General features: G+C 45.1%; 2 protein-coding genes and 1 long non-coding RNA gene across 3 annotated transcripts in view; 2 read left to right on the top strand and 1 right to left on the bottom strand.

The window, feature by feature from the left end:
* The window catches only part of LOC148116184 (H-2 class II histocompatibility antigen, E-S beta chain-like), a 93,431-nt gene that overhangs the window by 52,485 nt on the left and 16,900 nt on the right, over positions 1–24,046 (top strand). The gene's annotated exons all lie outside the window — the stretch shown is intronic.
* Positions 1,307–6,191, bottom strand: LOC148116187 (uncharacterized). The gene is made up of 2 exons (XR_015732725.1): positions 4,328–6,191; positions 1,307–2,413 (listed from the first exon to the last, which is right to left on the bottom strand). It is a non-coding gene; the product is annotated as an uncharacterized LOC148116187 (long non-coding RNA).
* On the top strand, positions 12,288–22,102 carry LOC148116186 (H-2 class II histocompatibility antigen, E-S beta chain-like). The gene is made up of 4 exons (XM_087888761.1): positions 12,288–12,477; positions 13,505–13,795; positions 21,367–21,753; positions 21,918–22,102. The coding sequence occupies exons 1-4, from the start codon at positions 12,393–12,395 to the stop codon at positions 22,100–22,102; spliced, it is 948 nt and encodes a 315-aa protein (XP_087744887.1). The 5' UTR covers positions 12,288–12,392.

Here is a 24,046-nt window from a genome sequence, read left to right as displayed (position 1 = left end):
TCTGCGCCTGGTGGAAGAGGAAAGAGGCTCCTGGGAAACCCAGCAGACCAGAGGCCGCCTTGGAAGCAGCCCCCCCTCCTTTCCCCCCATACGGGGCCTTTGCCACCAGGGGAGGGGAGACCCTGGACGGGGCCTTCTCCAACCCCTCCCCCCTCCTCCTCCTGGCCCCTCCGATCCTCTCTCTGGGAGGCTCCGGTCAGCAGGGAAGCCTTTAAGGTTCATCAGAGAGGACCCAGGAGAGAACTAGGGTGACTGTGGCCGGCAGAAGCCATGGAGGCTCTACTAGGAGATTCCTTTAAGGGCAGAAATTGGAACATATTTAAAGAGGCTGCAACAAATGGAAAACAAGTATTAAAAAATATTTTAAAAAGAAGGAATATTGGGCGAAGAGCCATTGTAACTTCAAATGGTCACTAAATGAACCGTCGTAAGTCAGGGACTCCTTTCTTCAATGGGCTTTAACTGAGGGAGAAAAGGACCAGAGAGCTATAATGAGGTTGTGGGGAAGGGCCCCTTCAGCCGCCTCCAATGGGGCAGAGGACCAAGAGGCTGCCCCACCTGCAGACTCAGCCATGGGGCGGAGGAGGAGGAGAGTCCCTGAGCTGCCCTGAGGGAGAATGGAGGCTTGTTGCCTGCTGGATCCTGGCCAGTTCCTCAGTTCCGCTTTGGAGGAGCCCAAAGCTTCAGGCTGGGGAAGCGAAGCCCAAGCGCCTCTGCAGCTGTTGAGGGCTGGAGAAAGAAACTGGGGGGGGGGACAGAGGGAACTCAAGAGAAGAGCACAATATTTGGGGGGTTGGAAGCATGAAAGGGGCCCAGAGGTTCTGCCTGGGTCAGGTGAGGGATGGAGGCCCCACAGAGGCTGCCTGGATCTGGGGCTGACTGTGTGTGAGTGGCTGTGTCAGATACACAACTGTGGGGCAGATGCGGAATTCAGCTGCTGGGGGGGGACCTGGCTCTGGGCTGCTGAGGCTGGTGCTGGGCCAGGGGGGAGTTTGACCCCTCCAGCCCCCCATCCCTGGAAAGGACCCAGTCCACCTCTGGACCCCCAAAGCTCTTGAAACAGGATCCGGAATTCAGGATCTCTCTAAGCCGCCTTTGCGTAACTGAACAGAACCCGAATCTCCCCCAAAGACTAGAAAAAATGTTTTCTATGGATGAAGTGAAAGAGGAGAAGAAGAAACAGAAGGTCTCCTTTTGGGATAGTTTGGGGGGGGGAGAGATTTCCAGACTGTGATTGTTGCATTCGTTTCCCGGAGGCTGAAGATGTGTGTGATGTATGAAAGGAAAACATCCACGGATAGCAGAGTTGAGAGTAGAATCAACAGCAGAATCAACAGCAACTTTATTGAGCATCAGACATAGTTTATATAGTTTCTAAGTTTCTCAGTTCTCACCTACTATGCGTGTTACTTTATTATTGGTTAACAAATCTCCAAGGCACAATAATTGGTTAGTAATTACATCATTGGTTTTCATGAGAAAATGCATGTATTCACACACAATGATAGTTACACAAGATACACTGAAAGCGGTAAATGTTACAGGTTATACATTGTTTCACCCTGTGTCCTTGTACATGCTAGAAACACTGCTCAAAGATGAGAATTGCTGATGTTTGCAATTTCGTGTAACTGCAGTTCCAAAAACCATACAGATGAACATTGTAATAACCCTACATTTCCTCGCTTTTTATTTTAATGAAGGAAAACGAAATTTATCAAGAGTACGCAATTGAATCACATTTAAAGTAGGTTGAGGTGACTTACGAAACATTGCAAAAAATGTAGGAATACATTGCAGACAACAACAAAAAAGTATAAGTAATGCAAGTACGATTACACCATAGAAAAACAATTGTTTTAACCAAGCAAGATCATATAACCAATCAGTTAACCAAGCAAAAGGAGAAAATAACCAAGAAGAAGAAATATGTTGAAGTTGCGAAACAATGAAAGCAGAAGACTTAATTAAATTAGGAATAAAGGCAACTTGACCAAAAGCCATAGGAGGTTCATAATATAAAGTTACATTATTACCATGAATCAAAAACATATATTGAGCATGACGAATCCAAAGATTAGGACTAAGGGGAAAATCAATAATAGCTTTAGAATTAGGAGAGAATAGAGAGAGAAAACAAAGGAAAAAACAGCACATAAGAAAGGACTTGTTGAATCGTTGTTGAACTTCAAATTGGTCCCAATTCAAAAGTGGAGGATGTTGTGACTTGAGAGTTTTCATTTGTTTTTCCATGATAAGGACGAACACATCGGCCTGGAATCCACACAGCTTTTTTCGTTTGCAGATCTTCAATTGCAGCGTAACCACGACCCCAGGTTATAAGTTTTGTAGGTCCACGCCAGGCCGGATCAGGAAGTTGACGATAGAGTACCAAAGGTCGTGAAACAGGATCCTGAATATGAAAATGTAAATTGACTGGAATTTCTGAAAAGGAATCTAAAAATGTTAAGTAATTCCATGCATACAAAGCAATAGAGATCAAATTTTGAATCTTTCGCAAATGGAATGGACCAGATTCAGTTTTTATTAATTTAGTCAATGTAGCTTTGAATGTACGATGAGCTCGCTCAATGATAGCTTGCCCTTGGGGATTGTAAGGAATTCCATGTATCAATTGAACGTTCCATTGTTGACAGAAAGAAGTAAATTCCTTACTAGTATATGCTGGACCATTGTCAGTTTTCAATTGACTTGGTCTTCCCATGACAGAAAAAGCAGAAAGACAATGAGACACTGCATCAGAAGTGCGTTCATGTCTAGAAGCAGTAACCCATAAAAAATGAGAATATGTGTCAATTGTTGCATGTAAATATGTGTATGGCTTAAAAGTAGCAAATTGTGTGACATCCATTTGCCAAATTTGGTTGGCTTTTGTTCCTCGAGGATTTACTCCCATAGGAAAAGGAACTGCAAATTGTTGACAAGAAGTACATCCCCGAACAATATCACGAGCCTGGGAGATAGGAACAGAAAATTGTTTAGCCAAAGATTTAGCATTTTGATGAAAATATGAATGACTAGCAACAGGATCAGAAAAAAGAATTGTGACATCTTTTAGAGTTTCATCAGCTTGTCTGTTTCCTTCAGTCAAAGAATTTTGAAAAGGAGTATGGCTCCTAATGTGCTCAACATATAAAGGAAAGACACGGTCTTCCAAAACATGTTTTAAAGATAAAAATAAAGACAAAAGATTGACATCAAGAGAAACAGAACAATATGCATAAGGAAGAGATTGCATTGCAAGAAAGACATATTTTGTATCAACAATTAAGTTAATAGGCTGATCAGAAAACAATCTCAGAGCCAAAATAACAGCTGCCAACTCAGAACGTTAGGCAGATGTCTGAGTAGAAGTGAATTTAGAAAACCATTGTTGACCATCCGTCCAAACCACAACACCACGAGTAGGTGATCCATCTGTGAACACTGTTAAAGCTTCAGAAAGAGGAGAACGAGTAAAAATAGAAGAAAATGAAAAATTTAATGTATTTGTAATAACTATTCTAGGATCTTTAGGTAAAGAATATTGAATATCACCAAGATATTGAGAAAAAGCAATTTGATAGGAATCAGAAACAGTCATTAAATGTTCATGTTCAAGTTTAGTACGAGTGAAAGCAATACCATCCAAATCATGACCTATTAATTGCAAAGATCTTCGTCGTGCTTTCATGATCAATTATTCTAAGGCTTGTTGATAAGGAAAAATATTTCTAGGAGGAGAAGCAGACAAATTCAACCATTCATGAATATGAATTGTTTTTTCAGTAAAAGGAGAATAAAGACAACCAGTAGGTAAAGGTGAAGTAGGAAGAATTGCTAACCATAATTTAGTAGCTATAGAGACAATTCTATCAACATATCTCAGTTTAAGTTTATTTAGAATGTTTTGAAGACATTTCTTTTGCAAAGCAGTAAGAGAAACCATATCATTAGGATGCTTAGAACCTTTTAACAAGGAAAAGAGAGGTAACATTTCTCCTGTAGAAATTTGAAAATATGGACGAGCCCAATTAAGTGTACCTAAAAGTTTTTGCCATTGGACCAAAGTATATGAAGATTGCACTTTCAGTTCAGGTAAGATAGGAATGGAAGAAGATCAATTGTTCCTGTACCAGGGAATGAAGAGCAATCAATTTTTCAGAAGATAAAGGCCATTGCTCAATCCAAACAGGTGTAGAACAAAGCCATTTAAGAGGAAATGCCATCATCTAGAATCAAATGAGCATTAGAAGAGAAAGAAGATCCCTGCCCCAGATGTTAGTATGAATATCTAAAATATAAGGATGTAAAGAGACAGACTTACCAGCAGAAGTTGTGATGACTATAGGATGAATGCTTTGCCAAGCAGTTGTAGACCCACCAATGCCCCACAAGGAATGAACATCACATTTAGGCCATTGCACAGGCCACTGTAAAAGGGAGATGACAGTAACATCGGCACCTGTGTCTAGTAGACCTTGAAAAGGTTGTTTATTAAGATATAAACTAAGAAGTGGTCTAAAAGAATTAATAGACTGAAGAAGTCCTATAGAATTAAGAGTTGAACCAAAGCCAGAATTACCACGTTGTCCAGTACCTGGATTAGGTACCTTATAAGGAAGAAAAAGAAGTTGTGCAACAGAAGATCCTTTAGGAAGAAATTGTGGAATATTAACCCAAATTTGCATAAGAATAACTCCAGTGTAATCAGAATCAATAACTCCTGGAACTACAAAACATCCTATTTTATGAGCAGAAGAGCGAGGTAAAATAATACCAACTAATCCAGAAAGGAGAGGACCAGTGTATTGAGAAGAAACAAGTTTAACTTCTAAAGGAAATTTAAAATCCAAGTCTTCTTGAGTAATTAGATCGATCCCAGCGCTACCTGTTGTGGCTGAGGAGGCACAAGAGAGGGAGGAGGAGGAAGGGGGAGAAGATTTACGTAATTCCATAAGCAGAAATAGCCTTCTTCAACTCTCGCAAAATTTGAAATGGCAAACCTTCCCATTCTGCAATCTGTTGTCCATCTTGTGGTCCTGGTTGATATTGCACTGGACATACTGACAACAATTCAGCTAACTCTTCCCCAGATATAGCAACATCTGCCTTACAACTTTCAACCATCTTTTGAAAAGGAGACTTTAGAACATTATTAGAAGGAGGAGGTTTCAGTTCAATGTTAGAAAGCTTCTGTTCAATATCAGAAGAAATAGAAGGAGATTTTAAATTCTTTTGTTCAATAGCAGAAGGAACAGAAGAATCAGAAGGAGGTTTTAGAATCTCAGAAAGAGGCTTCAAAATTTTTTCAAGATCAGTAGTAGCAGAAGGTATTTTAGTGTCAGTAGGAGCAGAAGATATTTCAGTGTCAGAGGGAGCAGAAGGTATTACTATATTAGAAGAAGCAGAAGAAAATACTTCAGATTTAGAAACTTCAGCTTTAGAATCAGAAGTTAAAACAGTTACAGGAGATTGAAGAATGTCAGATTTAGAAACTTCAGCTTTATCAGAAGAAACAGAAGGAAATACTTCAGATTTAGAAACTTCAGCTTTAGAATCAGAAGTCAAAGCTTCCTTTTCAGGCAGAGTGTCAGAAGGAGGTATTTTAGAATCAGAAATCAAAACTTCAGAAGGAGGTGTTAAAGGAGAAGAAAACTCCTCTTCCTTCCTACCAAACATTACTATAGCATGTCTACATAGATGCCAAGCATGCAAAATATCTACCTTTAAGCTTGTATTAGAATGCAAAACCTTGCCAACCTTATCCCAATCTGACAATTTCAAAGAACCCCTATCAGGATAGAAAGAACAAGTTAAGGCAATTTCTCGTACCAGCCGATAAAGAGCCTTCTGTGAAACAGAAAGTTCAGACTTTTTAAGAAGATAAAGTAAATCATCTACATGCTTCCTTTGTTCTTGAGAAAGCGAAGAGCCCATACTTACAAAAATCTTATAAGAGATAAGATCGAGACGGCGCGCCTGTCCTTGCCGGACGAAATATGGGTCCCTGTTCCGGGCGCCAAATGTTCATTCGTTTCCCGGAGGCTGAAGATGTGTGTGATGTATGAAAGGAAAACATCCACGGATAGCAGAGTTGAGAGTAGAATCAACAGCAGAATCAACAGCAACTTTATTGAGCATCAGAATATAAATTATTCTTATTATTCTTATATAGTTTCTAAGTTTCTCAGTTCTCACCTATGAGGAGTTTCTAAGTTTCTCAGTTCTCACTATGCGTGTTACTTTATTATTGGTTAACAAATCTCCAAGGCACAATAATTGGTTAGTAATTACATCATTGGTTTTCATGAGAAAATGCATGTATTCACACACAATGATAGTTACACAAGATACACTGAAAGCGGTAAATGTTACAGGTTATACATTGTTTCACCCTGTGTCCTTGTACATGCTAGAAACACTGCTCAAAGATGAGAATTGCTGATGTTTGCAATTTCGTGTAACTGCAGTTCCAAAAACCATACAGATGAACATTGTAATAACCCTACATGTGATGGTTAAAAGGCTGTAATCCTATAGTGGAGGAAATAGGATCCCTGAAGTCCCCAGGATTTCTATTAAAATTCCAGGTTATTCTATAAATTATAAATTTATTGTTTGGTTTAATATACTGTCCCTCCGTCCATCCTTCCTAAATAATCCTGAAATCTTTTACAAGGAAGAAAATCCACTCAGATCCTCTGACACATCATATCCGTGGATATGGATTTTCTTCTTCTTCTTTTGGGAAAATGTTTCCTCCAACTCCCCTCCAGAAGAACTAAATTCATCTCAGAGGCTGATTCTTAGGACTTGGGAGTCCCAGGACTGATTCCTTTCCCCCTAAAATCCCCTTTTCTCTCACAATCCTTGCAGGCAAAACGTTGAGTTTCCTGGCAAAGAAGAAACTGCAGGAAAGGAGAATCTGCTCCTTCATAATATAAAATGTTTCTGAGATTTATGGAGCTTAAAGGTTTATTTCAAATCAAGGCAGAGATTTGGAAAGGAGGGAAAAGCTGCATTTATTTGGAAACAATATTTCTCTTCAAAAGACATTTTGTATGAACAAAAGTTGGAGGGAGTTGTGGACAAAAACACCCTCAAAATTTCCAGGGAGGAAAAACTGTCTTGAGGGCCCTTTGGCTGAGAATTGGGGGGGGGGACGGAGGAAGAGCCGCTGCTCAGACGGGGGGGGGGGACCTCCCTGAATTCTGGGCTTGGGCCGGAAGAGAAGGGGGGATGGGGGGGTCTTGGCTGGGCTCTGGGTGGGGGGAAACTCCACTTGCGACCCTTCCTGGAAGGGAAGACCACTCCTGCCCTTGGGATCTCCCTCCCTCACTGGAGTCTCACAAGCAGATCCTGGAGTGAGACAGCGTCAGCCCCCAACCAGGAATTGTGTGGGGAGGAGGGGGGCTGCATCCCTGGAGGCCACGGGGTTGGACTAGAAGATCTCTAAGGTCCCCTCCAGACTTTGAGTCTCCTTCTCCCCATCGGCCCTGCCCTCCAAGCTTTCTGCCCATCCGCCCCCTCCTGCTTGTGGGGGGAGGGGGAAGAAAGGCTGGGACTGTCCATAAAAGAGGAAGCAGCCGGAGACCCTCCAGACTCTGGGCTGAACCCCGACAGTCTCCGCTCCAGCAGTCCTTCAGGGGGAGATTCTTCCCCCCCCTTCTGATTCAACACCCCGCCCCCATTGAGCTCAACAGCAGCCATTCTGGAACCCAAACCGACCTAAACCCCACAGCGCTGGGGGTCAGACCTCCCCTACGGCAGCCCCTGTACCAGGAAGGAAGGGGGTCAAAGGTCAGAGGCTTCCCTGGGGGTTTCACCTGGGGGCCAGGAAATGTGGGGAGGGGTCAGTGTGTGTGTGTGTGTGTGTCCACAGTCACCAGCTCATCCCCACCCCCTGCAGAGTCCAGGTGCTGCTGGGGGCTCCCTCCCTCCCCCCAAATTGAGCCTGGCTCCTCTTTGCCCTCCTGGAGTCTCAGCAGCCCCAGCCTGGATTCCCCCTGGGCACTGCGGGAACTCAAAGGGCATCTAGTCCACCAGGCAGACTCTGCCCACAGCCAGGAGTTTGATCCTGACGGTGCTCAGGGCTCGGCTCAAACTTCTCTTCTTCCGAGGTGGGTAAAAGGAGGAGCCAGATTGTTGGGGGGAGAGGCTGACTCTGTCAAGCGCTTAGAGAGGGCTGTAAAAGGAGCGTATAAAGCGGTGTATAAGTCGAAGGGCTGAGGCTCTCTAGGGAAGATCCTGAGGGCCAAGGCGAGGGGGGTTTCCTGCCTGTTTCTCCGCCCTGCCAGAGTTGGTGTCTTTCCCTCCTGGATGGAGCCTCGATTGGAGTTCTTGTTTCCTGCCTTCCTCTTTGTCTGGTGCTGATCCCTGCTTATCTGTTGGATTCCTGGACAAGAACTTGAAATATAAATTTATGACTTTATTACTGCACATGCTGACTGCAGCAAGAATTCCTTATGTGCAAAAATGGAAAGAAAGTGATGGAATGAAAAATGTGGCAGAAATGGCGAAAAAAACTTTTTGACCAGAGGAAAGAATAGATTTATTCCTAACCCTACCTGGAAGCCACTTCTGGACTTTGTGCAGAAAAAAAATAAAATCTGGAATTTTGGGATTTACTGATTAAATTAACTTGTTGTTATAGAAATGGTTAATATTTACTTAGAAAAGAAATAAAAACCAAGGGTACAATTTCACTTTCTATTTTATTGTGCTGGGAAGAAGTTTTTTTCCTCTCTTTTTTCCTTTTGCCCTTTCCCCCCCACTTCTCCTTCCCCTTCCTTTCCCTTCCCCATTTCCCTAAGACTTTTATTTTCCATTTGATGCCCTTATAATCTTCATGAAACATCATAAAAAGGAGCCTTTTGTTTTAGGGGCCTTCCTGTCCCACAGCCAAAATATCCAAATCTCATCAGGATCTGCACAATCACGTTGGAAGAAACATCCTTCTGGGTTCTGCTCCAAGTGGGGAAACAGACACTGGAGACATGGAGGCTGCTTGGAAAGATGGTTTAATGGTGGACAGGATCACATGGCTTGAGTTCCTGAACAGAAAAGGGCAGATACAGTCAGGGCCGGATTTAGATGAAAAGAGGCCCTAGGCTATTCCACTTATGAGGCCCTTTCACCAGTGGTGGGATTCAATTTTTTAACAACAGGTTCTGTGGGCGTGGCTTAGTTGGGGGTGTGGCTTGGCAATCATGTGACTGGGTGGGCGTGGCTAGCTGGTCACGTGACTGTGTAGGCGTGGGTAGCTCGTCATGTGACCGGGTGGGCGTGGCTATGTGCATAGACTTTTTTCAGAGGGCTGAAAAAAGTCATTTCTGACTGGGCCTCGCACTTTTGACCGGTCCTCACACTTATGACCATTCTCACATTTATGCCCGTGCAGCTTTCTTAACAACCATGTCACTCATTTCACAACTGCTTTTCTTCACCATGATGACAAGATAGGGCAAAAACGTAAAATGTGAGGACAGTCGTAAGTTCGAGGACTGGTCAAAAGTGCGAGGACCAGTCAAAAATAACTTTTTCAGCCCTCTGAGTAGTCCATATGCATTAAAGGATTACAGCAATAGAGAGGGATGAAGGAAAGGAAGGGAAATTAGAGTAGGAGGGAGGGTAAGAGAGGGAGGAAGAGAGGAGGAGAAGGAGAAAGGAAGAGGAAGTAGGGAGGAGAAAAAGAGGGTGGGGGAAAGAGAAAGTAAGAAGGAAAGAAAAGAGAGAGGTGGTAGGTTTGAGGAGAAAGATTGCTATACAATAAAAAAGATGAAAGGGAAGAAAGCCAACCCCAAACAAATATAAAGATATTAAGATAAAGAATGAATGGTTAAACTTTAAAGAATAAAAGAGAACAAATATGAATAAATAGCAGTAATTAGAAACACACATACAAACATACAATTTATTTTCTTTGAACAGAGTATTTGGCTGGTTCACAAATTTAAACAGTGTTCAGTCACTTCAATTAAATTTACAATTTCTATATTTCCTTTTTGCCATATTTATTCCTCATCTATTTTTTAAAAAAAACCAATATTACCCTTCATCCTCATCTCTAATCTTAATCAAATTCAATTTTTCCCTTCTATTCTATATTATACCCCTTTCCATTGTCATCTATTTTTATATCCATCCTCACATTGTTTAATTATGTAATTATGTAATACAGTTGTTTAATACAAATTCAACATTTTAATATAAATCAATTAGTTATAAAACTATCTTTTTTGTATATTAATCAATATGAACATGAATATTCCAATTATTTCCCTGCAATCCTATTTCTTACAAATCAATTAATTATATTTATCAATAATAATAAACCAAATAATTTCCCCCATATATTCCTCTGAACCACAACTTAACCATTTCTGCTTTCAACACAATATACAATTAATAGTATCTCAATTATTACAATTCCCTAGTTAAATACAGCTTTTTTTTCTTTTGTGTTTTAAAATCTTGAACTCTCCTCCTAAATTTCCCATTGTTTGCAGTTTTTCACCTACCTTTTTTGGGGAGGAAAAATAAAAATAAAAATAAATCTCTCTCTGCCTCATTTTGTCACGTTGCACCAAAGATCCTGGTTTCGGTTTCGTTTCTGCAGCTTAGCTAGGGGGAAAAAAAACTGCTTCAGGAACTCTTTACACTGATTGCCTGTAGGGCAGCCCTTTGAAGCCCGGGCAAGAGTTTAAACAGTTTTTTTTTCTTCTAGCCATCAGCTGGGGCTCAAGAGGCAGCGGGACTGAGGAGGCAGAATGAAAAATCGGGACTTTTTTGAAACGCCGCGGGACGCGGGACAAATTGCTAAAAATCCCCAGAATCCCACCACTGTGTAGGCCCCTCTTGATCTTGAGGCCCTAGGCCGAAGCCTAGTTAGCCTATAGGAAAATCCGGCCCTGGATACAGTAAATCCTCCGGTTTTTATGCTCTCTCTGGCTTTGCATTTCTTGGGGCCCCGAAAGAGTACTCTGATTGGTTGTCAGACTCCCAGGGGGTGGGGGCCTTGCTGGCTGATGGTCACATGTGCTTCCCAGGTCACATGTGGTGAGTTTCTGCTGCTATTGTGTAGAGGGCTAATCCTATCTTTGTTGGATCTTGGGCAATTCCTACTATGGCTCTGCCTGAAGGAGGCAGATCTTTGTTATGTAGAGGAGACTGGCCCAGGCCTTAATGGCCCATTGACAAAGGGTGGGGGGCAGGAAGGTGGGAGCTGCTTTGTCTGTAAAATATGCTTCTCATATTTCTCATCCAGGGAAATATAATATTCTGCCTTTTTCATATTTCCTAAAATATCTCACTCTTCCAGGAAAGGGGTGGGTGCTAACTTCCTACAATCAGATGGCAAAATTTCTTCCAAAATGTTACTTTATATATTTTTTCTGCTGAAAGTAAAGATTGTTGTGCATTATGGCGAAGATGTGGACGTTCTCCGAGGAAAGGAGCGGGAAGCGGAGGAGAAACGGCCGAACTTCATTCCGGGATCTTCATCCGGGGCTGCTTTGCAAGGAAAAGGGGGATCCCCACCCACAGAAAGGAAGGAAGGAAGGAAGAGGGAGAGTCCTACCCATTTGGGGTTGGGGAATCGGAAGGAGGTGCAGGGGAGACGCGTGTTTCAAGGAAGGGAAAACGCCGTTTCTCTTGTAAAGCCAAGAGATCCCTGCGGAGATTCCCCCGTGAAGGGGGAGGGGCTGGGGAGAGGATCCGGCTGGATTAGGAGGGATCCCTGCAGATCCCCTCCGCCTCTTCCTGCCTGGACTGTCAGCTGAGGGTTTTCCTGGCTTCCCTTCGGATTGGGGGGAGCGGGTGACCCCCAAGTCCCGGCTGGCTGTGGGGCTGCCCCTCCCCCCTTGTCATCCAGGGCAGCTGCTGGGGGTCCCTCCTCCCCTTCTGAGCCCCGAAGGACCCCTCGAGCTCTGGATCCACTTTGCCCTCCTGGACTCTCGGCAGCTCCACCTTAGGCTCCTTCTGGGCACTGTGGGAACTCAAAGGGCATCTAGTCCGCCCCTCCAGTCCAGGCGCCCAGAGAAAGGGAGAGTGGAGGAGAATCATGGGGAGGGGGCAAAAGGAAGACGGAGCTGGCATGAAAGACCCCCCAGATTGCAGCCCCCCAAGACTGAAGGGATTCCCCTCCCCCCTTTCTCCGCTTCTCTCTCTGCTCGGAACTATCTCCTGCATCGGGCGAAGTCAAGGGAGGCTCTGCCCGGAGACCGATGACGCTGCAGAAGGGAGGATTCCCATTGGTCCTCCTGCTCTTTCTGGACTCTCCCTCTTCCGAAGTCCGAGGAAAACTCCTCCCCCCCTCCAGACCCTCCGATTCCTCCTCTGGGGCTGGGAGCGTCTTTCTCCCCCCTTTGGGGCGCTTGTGGGGAGCCTCCATGGCTTTGGCTGGGCTCCCCCTGATGCTGCTGCTGGGGGCGCTGGCCCGGATCCCCGGGAGCGAAGGGGGGAAGGAGACCCCCGGTAAGGAGGGGGCTGGGCGGGGGAGGAGGGGGCTGGGAAGGGGGAAGGAAGCCTCCAGCAGCCTCGATCTCTGCGTGGTCTCCTCCCCCTTCCTCCCCACATCCCCCCCCCCAGGAGGACGGAGAGGGACCCTAATCCTAACCCTCCCCCCATGTAGCCCAGGTGGGGGTCGCGGCCTCTCCTGTGCCTGGGTGGGAGGGGGCTGCAGGGAAAGAGGAAGGGAGGAAAAGCGAAAGAGGGAAACTGAGGCATTTTCAGCCCTGAATCCCCAGAAGGGAAAAGAGGCATTTGAGCAAAAGTCTTTGGGCTTCTTCAGAAACTTCACTTTTTCTTCTCAATCTCAGATTTGAGGCTTTGAAGGACAGGCAAGAGGGGGGCTTCGGGCCCTTCTGGGAGAGACCCTGAATTTGGGGAGGAGACCAAGAACCCCCATAATCCCCGTGGAGGGGAGGGGGAAGGGAGGGGGAAGGAGGGGAGGGAGAAGGAGGGGCAGGAGACCCTCCCTTTGAGAGGCTCTTTTTGGGGAGGAGTAGAGGAATCAGGAGTCCCCCAAAGGGAGGGAGCTGGGCTGAAAATTCGGGGGAAGAAGAAAGGGGGGAGACCCCGGGAGAGTCGGTCTAGATGTCCTCATTGTGCCCCCTGCCCAGATCCCCTCCCAAAGGAAGAGAGAGGGGGGGATGGAAACTACTTTCCCTCCAGCCCCCCCCCCTCATTCCTGCCCCTTGAGATCCAACCTTCCCTGCAGAGAGTGAATGGGATTGCTGGACAGGTTGAGCTTCTGCCTGCCTTTTCCCACCCCTCCCCCTATTTCCTCCCCTCCCCCCTCCAGACCCCCCCCCCAGGAAGCCTCCCTTCCTCTCTGGGACTGAGAGAGTTCCCGCTCCCTCCTCCAGGGGGCGTCTTCCACCAGTCTCTCTCGGAACGTCCCCCACCCCTCCCCCTTCCCGCATAGATCCCCCCTCCTCTCCCAGTGGCTGATGGGTCCTGGAGTCCCTCCTGACAGCCTTCCTCCCCCTCCCCCTTGCAGCCCATTTCCTGTACCAGGAGAAGGGCGAGTGCCGCTTCCTCAACGGGACGCAGCGGGTGAGATACCTGTACAGGAGCTTCTACGACCGGCAGGAGATCGACTACTTCGACAGCGACCTCGGGAAGTTCGTGGCCGTCACTCCATTGGGGCAGCCCGATGTGGACAGGTGGAACAGGGATGAGCAGCGCCTGCAGTACCTGAAGGCCGGAGTGGATTCCTTCTGCCGGTACAACTACGGGGTGTACAGCTACCAGGCGCCCAAGAGGGAGGAGCGGGCGATTGGCCGGAGAAGTGAGTCTGGGGGGGAGGGGCCTCTTCCCTGGGAGGGGGACACCAGAACCCCCCCTTTCCTTTCCTGTCATTCCTTGGGATCCTCCCGGATGGAGATTTTGCTCCTCATTTATTTATTTATTCTGCACTTTCAGATGGACAAAATCTTCTTCCCAGCCTCCAAACTCTCCTCCTCTCTGGAATCTGGGATCCCTTTGATCCATCCCCCCCCCCAAGAAAATCCATCCAGATATATTTTGGGGGGGGGGCAGGTGGGGGGAATCCAGCCAGATGTTTCTCTCTCTCTCTCTCCCCTGCTCAATAGAGGCAGTCCTCCACTTAACAAGAGTTCGTTTAATGACCATTGAAAGTTACCACAGAAGTGGAAAAAAAATGACTTATGACTGTTTTTCACACTTACGACTGTTGCAGCCTCCCCAGGGTCACGTGATCAAAATCCAGATGCTTGGCATCGGACTCGTACTTGTGACGGTCACAGCGTCCCAGGTTCACTTGATCCCCTTTTGCGACCTTCTGATAAGCAAAGTCGTCGGCCAAACAGTGTCGACTGGCGGCCCCCAGGGGGAGGGCCTTCTCTGTGGGGGCACCTACTATCTGGAACGAGCTCCCCCCGGAGATGCGGAGGATCCCGGACCTGCGCACCTTCCGTCGCGCTCTCAAGACCTCTCTATTCCATCAAGCTGGCCTAGCCTAATCTTTTTCCCCCTTTTTCTTTTTAATGTAAATCTTAATCTGTTTTAAATTACTGGCCTGTTTTAAATCTGTTCTTGGGCCAAATTGTTTAATTTGGTTTTATTCTGCTTTTAAATTTTTGTATTTATGTGTTTTATTTTGTGGCTGTTCACCACCCGGGAAGTAGGGCAGTATATAAATCCAATAAACTAAACTAAACTAAACTAAAGTCCGTGGGGAAGCTGGATTCACTTAACAACCCTGTTACTCATTTAACAACTGCAGTGATTCACTTCATGACTGTGGCAAAAAAGGTCGTAACATGGGGCAAAATTCATTGAACAAAGGTCTCACTTAGCAACAGAAATCTTGGGCTCAATTGTGGTCCTAAGTCGAGGACTCCCTGTATCTACATATATATTTCTCTCTATCCCTGATTCATTTCTATCCTATTCAGGAACCTCCCGTCTCCCTCCCTCTTCCCACCCAGAAGCCCCTCCCTCTCTTCCTCTGCTCCAGAAATGCTGCTTTTGGGCACTTTGGGATAAAAAAATGTGGGTTTCATTTTACCCAAAATAAAAAAAAGAATTAGTGGACACTTTTTCCCCTGTCGACCCCTTTCTATGGATCTCCTGCTTTTCTTTCATCTTTATTCATTCAGAGTCATTTCCAGTCCAGCAGCTTTTCAATCCAATAAAGAAAGAAATGAGTAATGGAAGCAGCCTAGAATTGGTCATCACGATTCAATGCTTAAATCGAGATGTAAAAACCCCAATGATAGGAATCCTGATCACTTCCATCTTCCTTCCTGGGGAGGCTCCTGATTTGGGGGAGAGAGTCCAAAAACACCCACAGACCTTAAAACTGAATTTGGGGTCATAAGAAAGAAATTGGGCCTCCATTCAGCCCTGAAGCCTCCGATTCTTTCCTTCTCTCTTCCAGATTCCTTCAGTGTTGCCTACATTCCTTTTTCTCATTTTATTTCTTTGTCTAATAAAAATCTTCTATATTTCTACCGACTGATGGGGTTTCAGAGGCCAATCAAGGATTTTAGCTGCCCTTGTTGCCATTCGGCCTTTCCAGGGAAATTATATTCCTTTTTTTTTTAATTGAAAAAGTTTTACAAATACAAATTTTCTCATTCCCCCCCCTTTCCCTCCCTAACCCTCCCTAGCCCTCCCCTCCTCCCACGACTTCCCCAAGGTGAAATCCAAATCCACATCATATTACATCATACCTTACCTCCCTTCTATTCTCCCCCCTGTGTACTATACATTTCTACACAACATTCAACTAAAAGCTATCTGATACTTCCTAGTTTGATATTTATTCTGCACATAATCTATCCATTTCTTCCACTCCCATGCATAAGTCTCTTGAGTCCGGTCTTTTAGGTATGCTGATATCTTCGCCATTTCTGCAAAACTGGCCACCTTCAAAGTCCATTTATCAATAGTAGGCAAGACATCCCTTTTCCAATATTGACCAATCAGTAAGCTAGCTGCTGTCACCATGTACAACATCAATTTTGTTTCACCCATTGAAAAACCCTTAACTATACCCAACAAAAACAATTGAGGAGAAAATTGGAGTTTTTTCTTCAGAACATTTTGCATGACCCACCAAATTTTTATCCAGAAAGCCTTCACTTTCTTGCAAGTCCACCATATATGATAATATGTAGCATCCAAACAATCACATCTCCAACATTTTGGATGAACATTAGGCTACATGCATGACAATTTCTTAGGATCTAAATGCCACCTATAAAACATTTTATAAAAATTTTCCCTCAAGTTCTGTGACTGCGTAAATTTAACATTCTGAACCCATATTTTTTCCCATGTTTCCAGCATCACTGGTTCTGCAAAATTCTGTGCCCACTTAATCATGCAATCTTTAACCAATTCAGTTTCTGAATCCCTTTCTAACAAAACATTATATAACCTTTTAATATGCATTGGGCCTTTCTCTTTTATCTGTCTAACCGATTCTTCTTCATGCAACATTAAACCAGTTTTTTGATCTTCTCTCCATCTCAGTTGAAGTTGATTATACTGTAACCAAGTTACATTAATCCCTTCTTCCAACAGTGTGTTTAATGTCTTTAGTTGCCATTTGCCCCCATCATTAAAAAGTACTTCTTTGTATAAAAACCCCCCGAGTAAGTTTATATTTATATTCCGTATAATATGGCCAAGATCCAACCACAACGGTATTTTATAATCCCATTTGAACCGGTGCTTCTTCCATACTCTCATCAAGGAGTTTCTAAGCATATGGCTGTTGAATATTTATCCACTGTATTTTCATAGAATAAATATGCATGCCAACCAAATTCAAGATCATGACTTTCTATATTCAATATTCCAGTCTTTGTTCTTCCAAACCAGTCACTTGCTTGTGTCAACGCTGCTGCTTCATAATACAATCGCAGGTTTGGAAGTTTAAGACCACCCCTTTCACGAACATCTTGCATAATTTTCAATTTCACTCTTGGCTTTTTCTCATTCCAAACAAACTTATTCACTCCTTTTTGCCATTCCATCAACTGTTTATCACTTTTAAGCACCGGAATCATTTGAAACAAAAATAAAAATCTAGGTAGAACATTCATTTTAACTGCTGCTATTCTTCCAAGTAGAGACAGCTGCAGTTTTTTCCAGGTTTCCATATCCTTTTGTACCTTTCGCCACAACACCTCATAATTGTTTTGGAACCATTTTATATTTGAATCTGCAACTTGAACTCCTAGATATCTCACCTTTGGTACTATTTCAAAGCCTGCCTTCCTTTCCAGTTCCTTCTTTTGATCAATTGTCATATTTTTAACTATCATCTTGGTTTTTTTCTGATTCAGTCTAAATCCTGATACCATACCATATTCTTCTATAATGTCTTTCATCTGGATTATTGATTCCATCGGCCATCGGATTCCATAGGGTAACAACCAGATCATCTGCAAATGCCCTTGTTCTGTAATCCTCTTGCCTTATCACTATTCCCTTCAAAGTACTCGAATCCTGTATTGTATTCAACAAGACTTCTAGAGTTAGAATAAACAACAACGGGGATAACGGACAACCTTGTCTTGTGCCTTTTTCTATACTGAAGTTTGTGGTTAAGCTTCCATTAATGATAATTTGTGCCGTTTGCTCTTGATAAATTGCTGAAACCGCCTGCACAAACTGCTCCCCAAAGTTCATCTTTCTTAAAGTGTTTAATAGAAAGTTCCAGTTCACTCAATCAAAGGCCTTCTCCGCATCCAAAAACACCAGCACTGCAGAGGTCTGTTTATTCTTCTCAAGATATTCCAATAAATCTATAATTTGCCTCACATTGTCCTTCATGTATCTGCCTTCTATAAATCCTGCTTGATCATGATGAATCACCTCTTGAATAACTGGCATTAATCTGTTGGCTAATACTTTCGCAAAAATTTTATAATCCGTATTCAGGAGAGATATTGGTCTAAAATTTTCCGGTTTTGTAGAGCCTGCCTCCTCTTTCGGTATCAGAGATAAAAGCTGCTTTCCATGAAGGGGGTATTTTACCCCCTTGTTGTATGCTACAAAATAAATCTTTAAGATGTTCAATCATTTCTACTTGTAAAGTTTTATAATACACCGCAGTTAAACCATCCGTTCCTGGAGCTTTAGCTGTTTTCAGTTGTTTGATAGCAGCAATAATCTCCTCAGCTGTTATTGGTAAACTCGTTCTTTCCTTTTGATCACTAGAAATTTTCATAACTCTCCTTTCTTCTAAATATTTATTTATAAGTTCATTCCTTTATATTATATTATATAAAGGAATATTTAATTATATTCCTTTATTAGAATCAGAAAAGTCTTGAAAGCATCATTACTTAAGAACTGGTTAAGTTTAATGTTCCCATTGTGACTCCAGAGATTCTCCAAAAATAACGTCTCACCATAGAATCCAATAAGATCTTTCTTCCATAAGAGGAAAACCTCCAGATCCTAAGAGAGAAAAGCCTCTTGGAGCATTTGCTCCTTCCGGAAATTATTAAATATTTTAGGGGAACCAACAGAGATTTTGCTCTTCACATATTCAGTCTGGAGGCAAAACTCACTTTCACTCCTAAATTCTTCCCTGCAAACCTGGGAGGATTTTCACCTGCCACATAAGATGCATTTGGAAATGTTTTTTACTACCAAACAGGATATTTTCATGGAGATAATAATATTCAGCTATATAATTTGTTTCTGGACGATATTTAAAGTTCATTTTTCCCCTACAAACAGCCCAACATTCTTGTCATCTGGCACAGTACTTGAAATAATTCTCATTCCAATAATATTTAATATAGATATTTCACCACTTTTATTCATTTCTCTAGCGATTTTTGAGAACCTCCGAAAGTGCCCCAAGTGCCAATTGTGTTGGTGTTGTGAGTGTGTCTCTTTTGTGGGCCTCTCAGGGCCTCCCTCCCTCCTCCCTCCTTTTGGGGGTCTCTGGGGGGATTTTCCCTTCAGGGAAAGGAGCTTCATCAGCTGCCCAAAGACTCCAAAGCCCATCCTCCCCTCCTCTTTTCCTCCCTTCCTACCTACGTGGTTCAGGGACAGGAGAGGCTCTCATCCTTCGGTCAACTCTCCCCAGAATTAGTTCAGCCTCCATTTCTCTGGGAAAAATCACATCTGAGTCTTGTTTCTTGTTCAATGGACCCCAGCAAAGGAGCATCAACTTCCCATCTTTCGCTAATATTTTTATGCAAAATGTCCCAAAATGAGCATCAGTTCTATGGATGCGCAATCAAAAATGAAAGGTAGATCTGTGTCCTATTTTACTACATTAGGCATCAAGCTTGATATCAAAAAGAAATCTTGAATGACATGATGTGGGGCAGATAAAATGTACTTTGTCCTCCTGCTGTTTTAAATCAAGAGGTCTCTATTTGTCTATTAAATGGACAAATTACGGATTGTACAGTTATAGAGACCAAATTGATTTTGAATTTAATAACTGCAGCAAGACTGTTGGTGGCACAATATTGGAAGAAGCAAGATTTACCTACAATCCAAGAGTGGACAATGGAAGTTACAAACCTAGCGGAAATGGCAAAAATCTCGGCGTATTTGAAGGATCATTCAAATGAAAGATATTTAAGAGACTGGAGAAGATGGATAGATTATATTCAAAATAAATACTGGAATAAGAAATTGCAGATAGGTTATGAATGATTATATAGATATTTAGTGTGTCTTTAAGTAATAAAGCTAGGCGGGTAATTAGGGAATTGAAGGAACAAGAGATGTGGAATGTCATAATTATTTAGACTAGGATTGATTATGATTGTTGAAGTTTATACCCTGTAATTTGTTCTGGGAAGGGGAGGGGTGGAGGGGGGAGGTTGAGGTAGGGAAGGGGGGGGGAAATATGTAAACTTTTTGTAAAACTTTTCAATAAAAAAAAAAAAAGAAAATCCCTCAACAGAAAACAAAATGGTTAGCAAAGGACTCTGGGCTGGAATGGATCTATTGTCAACTCTCTTGGGGGGCTCATCCAGACTAAACCCCCCCCCATTAATCCATCCAAGAGGTGTGCCAGTTGGAGCATTTGCTGAAGGAGGAGATCCAGATCCCAGATCCCCTCTGGATCCCTTCCCCACTCCCTGCCCCCCTCATCCAGGGCAGAAGCTTCCCTCTGGGAGTCAGAGGGACCCCTCCCCACCTCCTTCCCCAGGAATGGCCGGATCCTGCGGCTGGGAAGGAGGCCGGCTGGGTGCAGGCAGAGCCTGGTCTGGGGTGGGTCTCCCTCTGAATCCCCCCAAAGCCCCCCCAGGAAGGATCCTCGAGAGAGAGATCATGAGATCCCCCAAAACCTCTTCTGCCCTTCCTGCTCTGAAGGGGGGATCCAGGGTCTCTCATCTTCAATGGGGGAGAAACTTTTCCTTCAGGGGATTCTGGCAGTTATGGGGAGCAAAGGGCTGCCCCCCCCATTGGGCTCCTTTGCCCTTTCCTTCAAAATGCCTCTTTCTGTTGAGGCTGCCTAAAATTGGGGGGGGGTTGCAGCCACATGACATTTTGCACTTTTTCCCCCTGAAATCTTCTGCTGATTTTTTTGTTTATTTCTGCATCTTGTGGATCCTAAAGGGAGAAAAGGGAAAGTGGAAGGAGAAATTTTCTCTCTCCAAATAAAACTTTTTGAAAAGTGATTGAAACACCGAAGAAAATTGGGACAAAGATCTTCTCTTCTCTTCTCTTCTCTTCTCTTCTCTTCTCTTCTCTTCTCTTCTCTTCTCTTCTCTTCTCTTCTCTTCTCCTCTCCTCTCCTCTCCTCTCTCCTCTCCCCTCTCCTCTTGCTCTCTTTCTCTTTCTCTTTTTCTTTCTTTCTTTCTCTTGTCAAGCTTCAGGGCTGCTCAGAGGCGTTTGGCTCCGTCCTCTCTCCTCTCCTCTATAACCTCCGCATGAAGCCGCTGGGTGAGGCCATCCGTCACCAGGGCTGGAGGTCTCCTCCGTCTGCTGATGTGATAAGGTTTCATCTCCACCTCTGGGGACCCAGGAGATGCTGAGGCTGCCCCCTCGAGGGTCCTGGAGGCTGTGGGGGGAGGGGCTGAGTGGGGGATTAGGGGCTTCGGCTGAACCCTGGAAAGGCCAAAGGGCTTTGGGTGTTGGGAGCCCCAAGATGGGGGACTTTAACCAACTTCCTTCTGGGTGGAGCTGCATTGTCCCAGAGACCCAGTTGGCAATTCTGGAGATTCTCCTGGACTCCCGGAGAGCAGGTGGCAGTCACGGCTAGGAGAGCGTCTGTAAGACTTTGGGTTAGTTGTGGCCACTTTGGCAAATAAATTTAATAAATAACTAAACTTACTAAACAAACAAACAAACAAATGTTGTGGTATTACACCTAATTAAAAATCTGGTTTCATTTTCAACGAGATCCCAAGAATCATCCAACTCGTGCTGCGTCAGTCCTTCCCGTCTTCTGCGTCGTTTCTTTCCTGTTGTGCCTCTCATGTGCCTCCTTCCCCTCCTTCCCTCCAGCCAAGCCCACCGTCTCCATCTCCCCCACCAAGATGGAGCCCTCTTCCCCCAACACCATCCTCCTCTGCACCGCGACCGGCTTTTACCCCGTGGAGATCGAGGTCCAGTGGCTGAAGAATGGGTGGCCGGAGGAGGAGGGCGTGGCCTTTGGGGAGGAGCTCCAGAACGGAGACTGGACCTACCAGCTCCAGGTGATGCTGGAGACCCAGCCCCAACGGGGGGATGTCTACACTTGCAAGGTGGGGCATGCCAGCCTGGAGGCCCCCATCACCGTCCAGTGGGGTAAGAGCCCCTCCCCTCCCCTTTCTTCCCTCCTGGTCTGGGAACTCCCATCCTGCCCTGAGATGGGAGAAAGACCCTCCCTGTTGGGGGAGCTGGAATGGACCCTCCTGGGGGAAGGTGGGCCTGATCCTCCTGCTCAGGTGAGGCTCCTTCTCCTTCCCCAGAGCCCCGTTCCTCCAGCTCTGCCAGGAGCAAACTCTGGACGGGGATCATGGGGGCCGTGATAGGAGTGGCCTTCCTGGCTGTGGGGCTCTTCTCCTACCTGAAGAGCAAGAAAGGTGAGTCTGGGGGGCTGGAGGAGAGGTGGTGGGGAGGGGACCCTCTAGGGGAGGCCTCTCCTCAAGCTTAGCAGGTGGCCAAGAGGGGCCCCTTGGGGAATGTTTATGGGAACTTCTGTTCTTGGAGGGGCTATAAGTGAAGACAATGCAACCTATTATGGGCTATCGATGGGGAGGGGGTTCCCCTGAGTCCTCCAGCCCATGAAGGGTCCTGATTGGGTCTTTTTCTCCTTCCAGCAATTCCCATCCAACCTCCTGCAGGTGAGTTTCTCCTCTTCTTCCCTCATCTCAACCTCTCCTAAGAGTTATAGGTGGTTTTTTTAAATTCTTTAATTGTTCTTTTTTTTTTAAAAAAAAAAACAATTTTTGGATTTTGGGCAACTTTTCCTTACAGAGACCTGAAAAAGTATTGCAATCAAAAACAAAAGCAGACACAAACGCTAAAATCTTGCCCAGAATTTTTCCAAGTATTGGGAAATTGCAAAAGAGGAGAGTCTCAGGGTTCTGACGGATGCCCTCATTAAATCATGAGCCTCGAGCCAAGCTTCCAAAGAAATCCAGTTATTGATTAGGAGCTTCATGTCCGCACGTTCCCAAGTGAAGACAGCTCTGACCCTACATAATTTACGCCCCAGTCATGACCCTGCTTCCCCCCTCTCCCAAGGGTGTGTCATCAATCACATCTGCCAACGGAGCAATTTTGCGGGTTGTAGAGATCCCTCCCCTCCAACTGCTGTGGGTAACCCTGGGATGCAGCCTTGAGAGAGATAAGTCTGGAATGTGCATCTGTCTTTGGCTGCCATGCTGTTTCATCAATTTCTCATCCCCCTTGCTTATGGCAACTCGAGAGCAGGCCAGGGATGATTTGCCACTTGACATTCGGCTCCCCTCACTTCCTGAAGAATTTTTTCAGAATTTTTCCACGTTTTGGGAAATTGCCAAAGGGAAGGGAAGGAGGGGGCCATTCCTTCCCGGTCCCCCCTTTGGGGAGGGAGCACCCCAGGTTTACATTCCCACACGCATTTTGTAAGCAACCCACCCATTCGGTTAGGCTCACTGTGGAGGGGGGTTCCCGAGGGTATTCAGCCATGGGGACAAATTCCACCCCTGCGGCTATTTCAAAAGGGGTGAGTCCCAGGCTACTATGCACCGCGGCAGTGGTGGGATTCGGCCGGTTCTGTCTAGCGATGACTGTGGGAGGCTCTGCCCACCCTCCCAGACGTAATGCGCGACTACTGCACATGCGCAGAAGGCCGTGTGCATGCGCAGAGGTGGCACATGTGAGCGAAGCGAGTGCTTGAGCACACTCACATTTGCAGTCCGGTAGGGAAGGTAAGTGAATCCCACCTCTGCACTGGGGTATTGGAGGCCACTTCAGCAAACGGCAGGAGATTTTGCCCAGCTAAATTGCTGATAATTAACACAGCATCTCAGGCAGGGGAGGGGTCTACTTACCTTTACTACTGGTTCACAACGGGATTGCGTGCGCACTCTTGTTTTGCTCACATGTACGCCTTGCTTCTGTGCATGTGCAGATCGCCGATGACGACATCCGGGGCGGTGGGCGGGGCCTCCCTGAAATGGGCAGATTCTCCCTCTTATCTGTCCCTGCCTGTCAACCACCCCCCTGCAGTGTGGGCCTGCCTTGGGGGTGGGAGCTGAAAAGGAAGAAAATTATGTTATTTACACTAAAAGATTCTCTTTATATTCTGATTTTCTTCCCCATCTCTTTTTCTACAGCACTCATGAATTAATCCTGCTCTCTGATGCAAAAGGATATTTTTTCTTTAGTGGCTGATGACTCTTTGTCCTGTTTGCAGCCTCTGAGAAATGGAGGCTGAAGGTGGCAGTTTGGGGGAGGAGGAGAATGGCAGCCTAGATCTTCTCCTGCTGAGACCCCCCTCCAGCTTCCTTTCAGGGCCGCTCTTTCTTGTGAGGGAGGGGTGGAGACCATCCAGACTGTCCCCAGGGACACTGGGCTGACCTGTCAGTCTATCCCCCTCATCTCTCCTGGT

This window comes from Pantherophis guttatus, chromosome 2 (assembly GCF_059756535.1).
Source record: "Pantherophis guttatus breed Tessera chromosome 2, ASM5975653v1, whole genome shotgun sequence".
NCBI classification, from domain to species: Eukaryota; Metazoa; Chordata; class Lepidosauria; order Squamata; family Colubridae; genus Pantherophis; species Pantherophis guttatus.
The sequence above is the reverse complement of the archived record's forward strand: the minus strand, read 5'-3'. Positions and strand labels throughout refer to the sequence as shown.

What these genes read in the sequence shown, in the direction of transcription:
- LOC148116186 (XM_087888761.1), top strand. Translation starts at nt 12,393, where the DNA reads ATGGCTTTGGCTGGGCTCCCCCTGATGCTGCTGCTGGGGGCGCTGGCC. An exon ending in GCGGGCGATTGGCCGGAGAA is followed by an intron (nt 13,796 to 21,366) that starts GTGAGTCTGGGG and finishes ATTTTCAACGAG; the next exon opens with ATCCCAAGAATCATCCAACT. An exon ending in CCCCATCACCGTCCAGTGGG is followed by an intron (nt 21,754 to 21,917) that starts GTAAGAGCCCCT and finishes CTCCTTCCCCAG; the next exon opens with AGCCCCGTTCCTCCAGCTCT.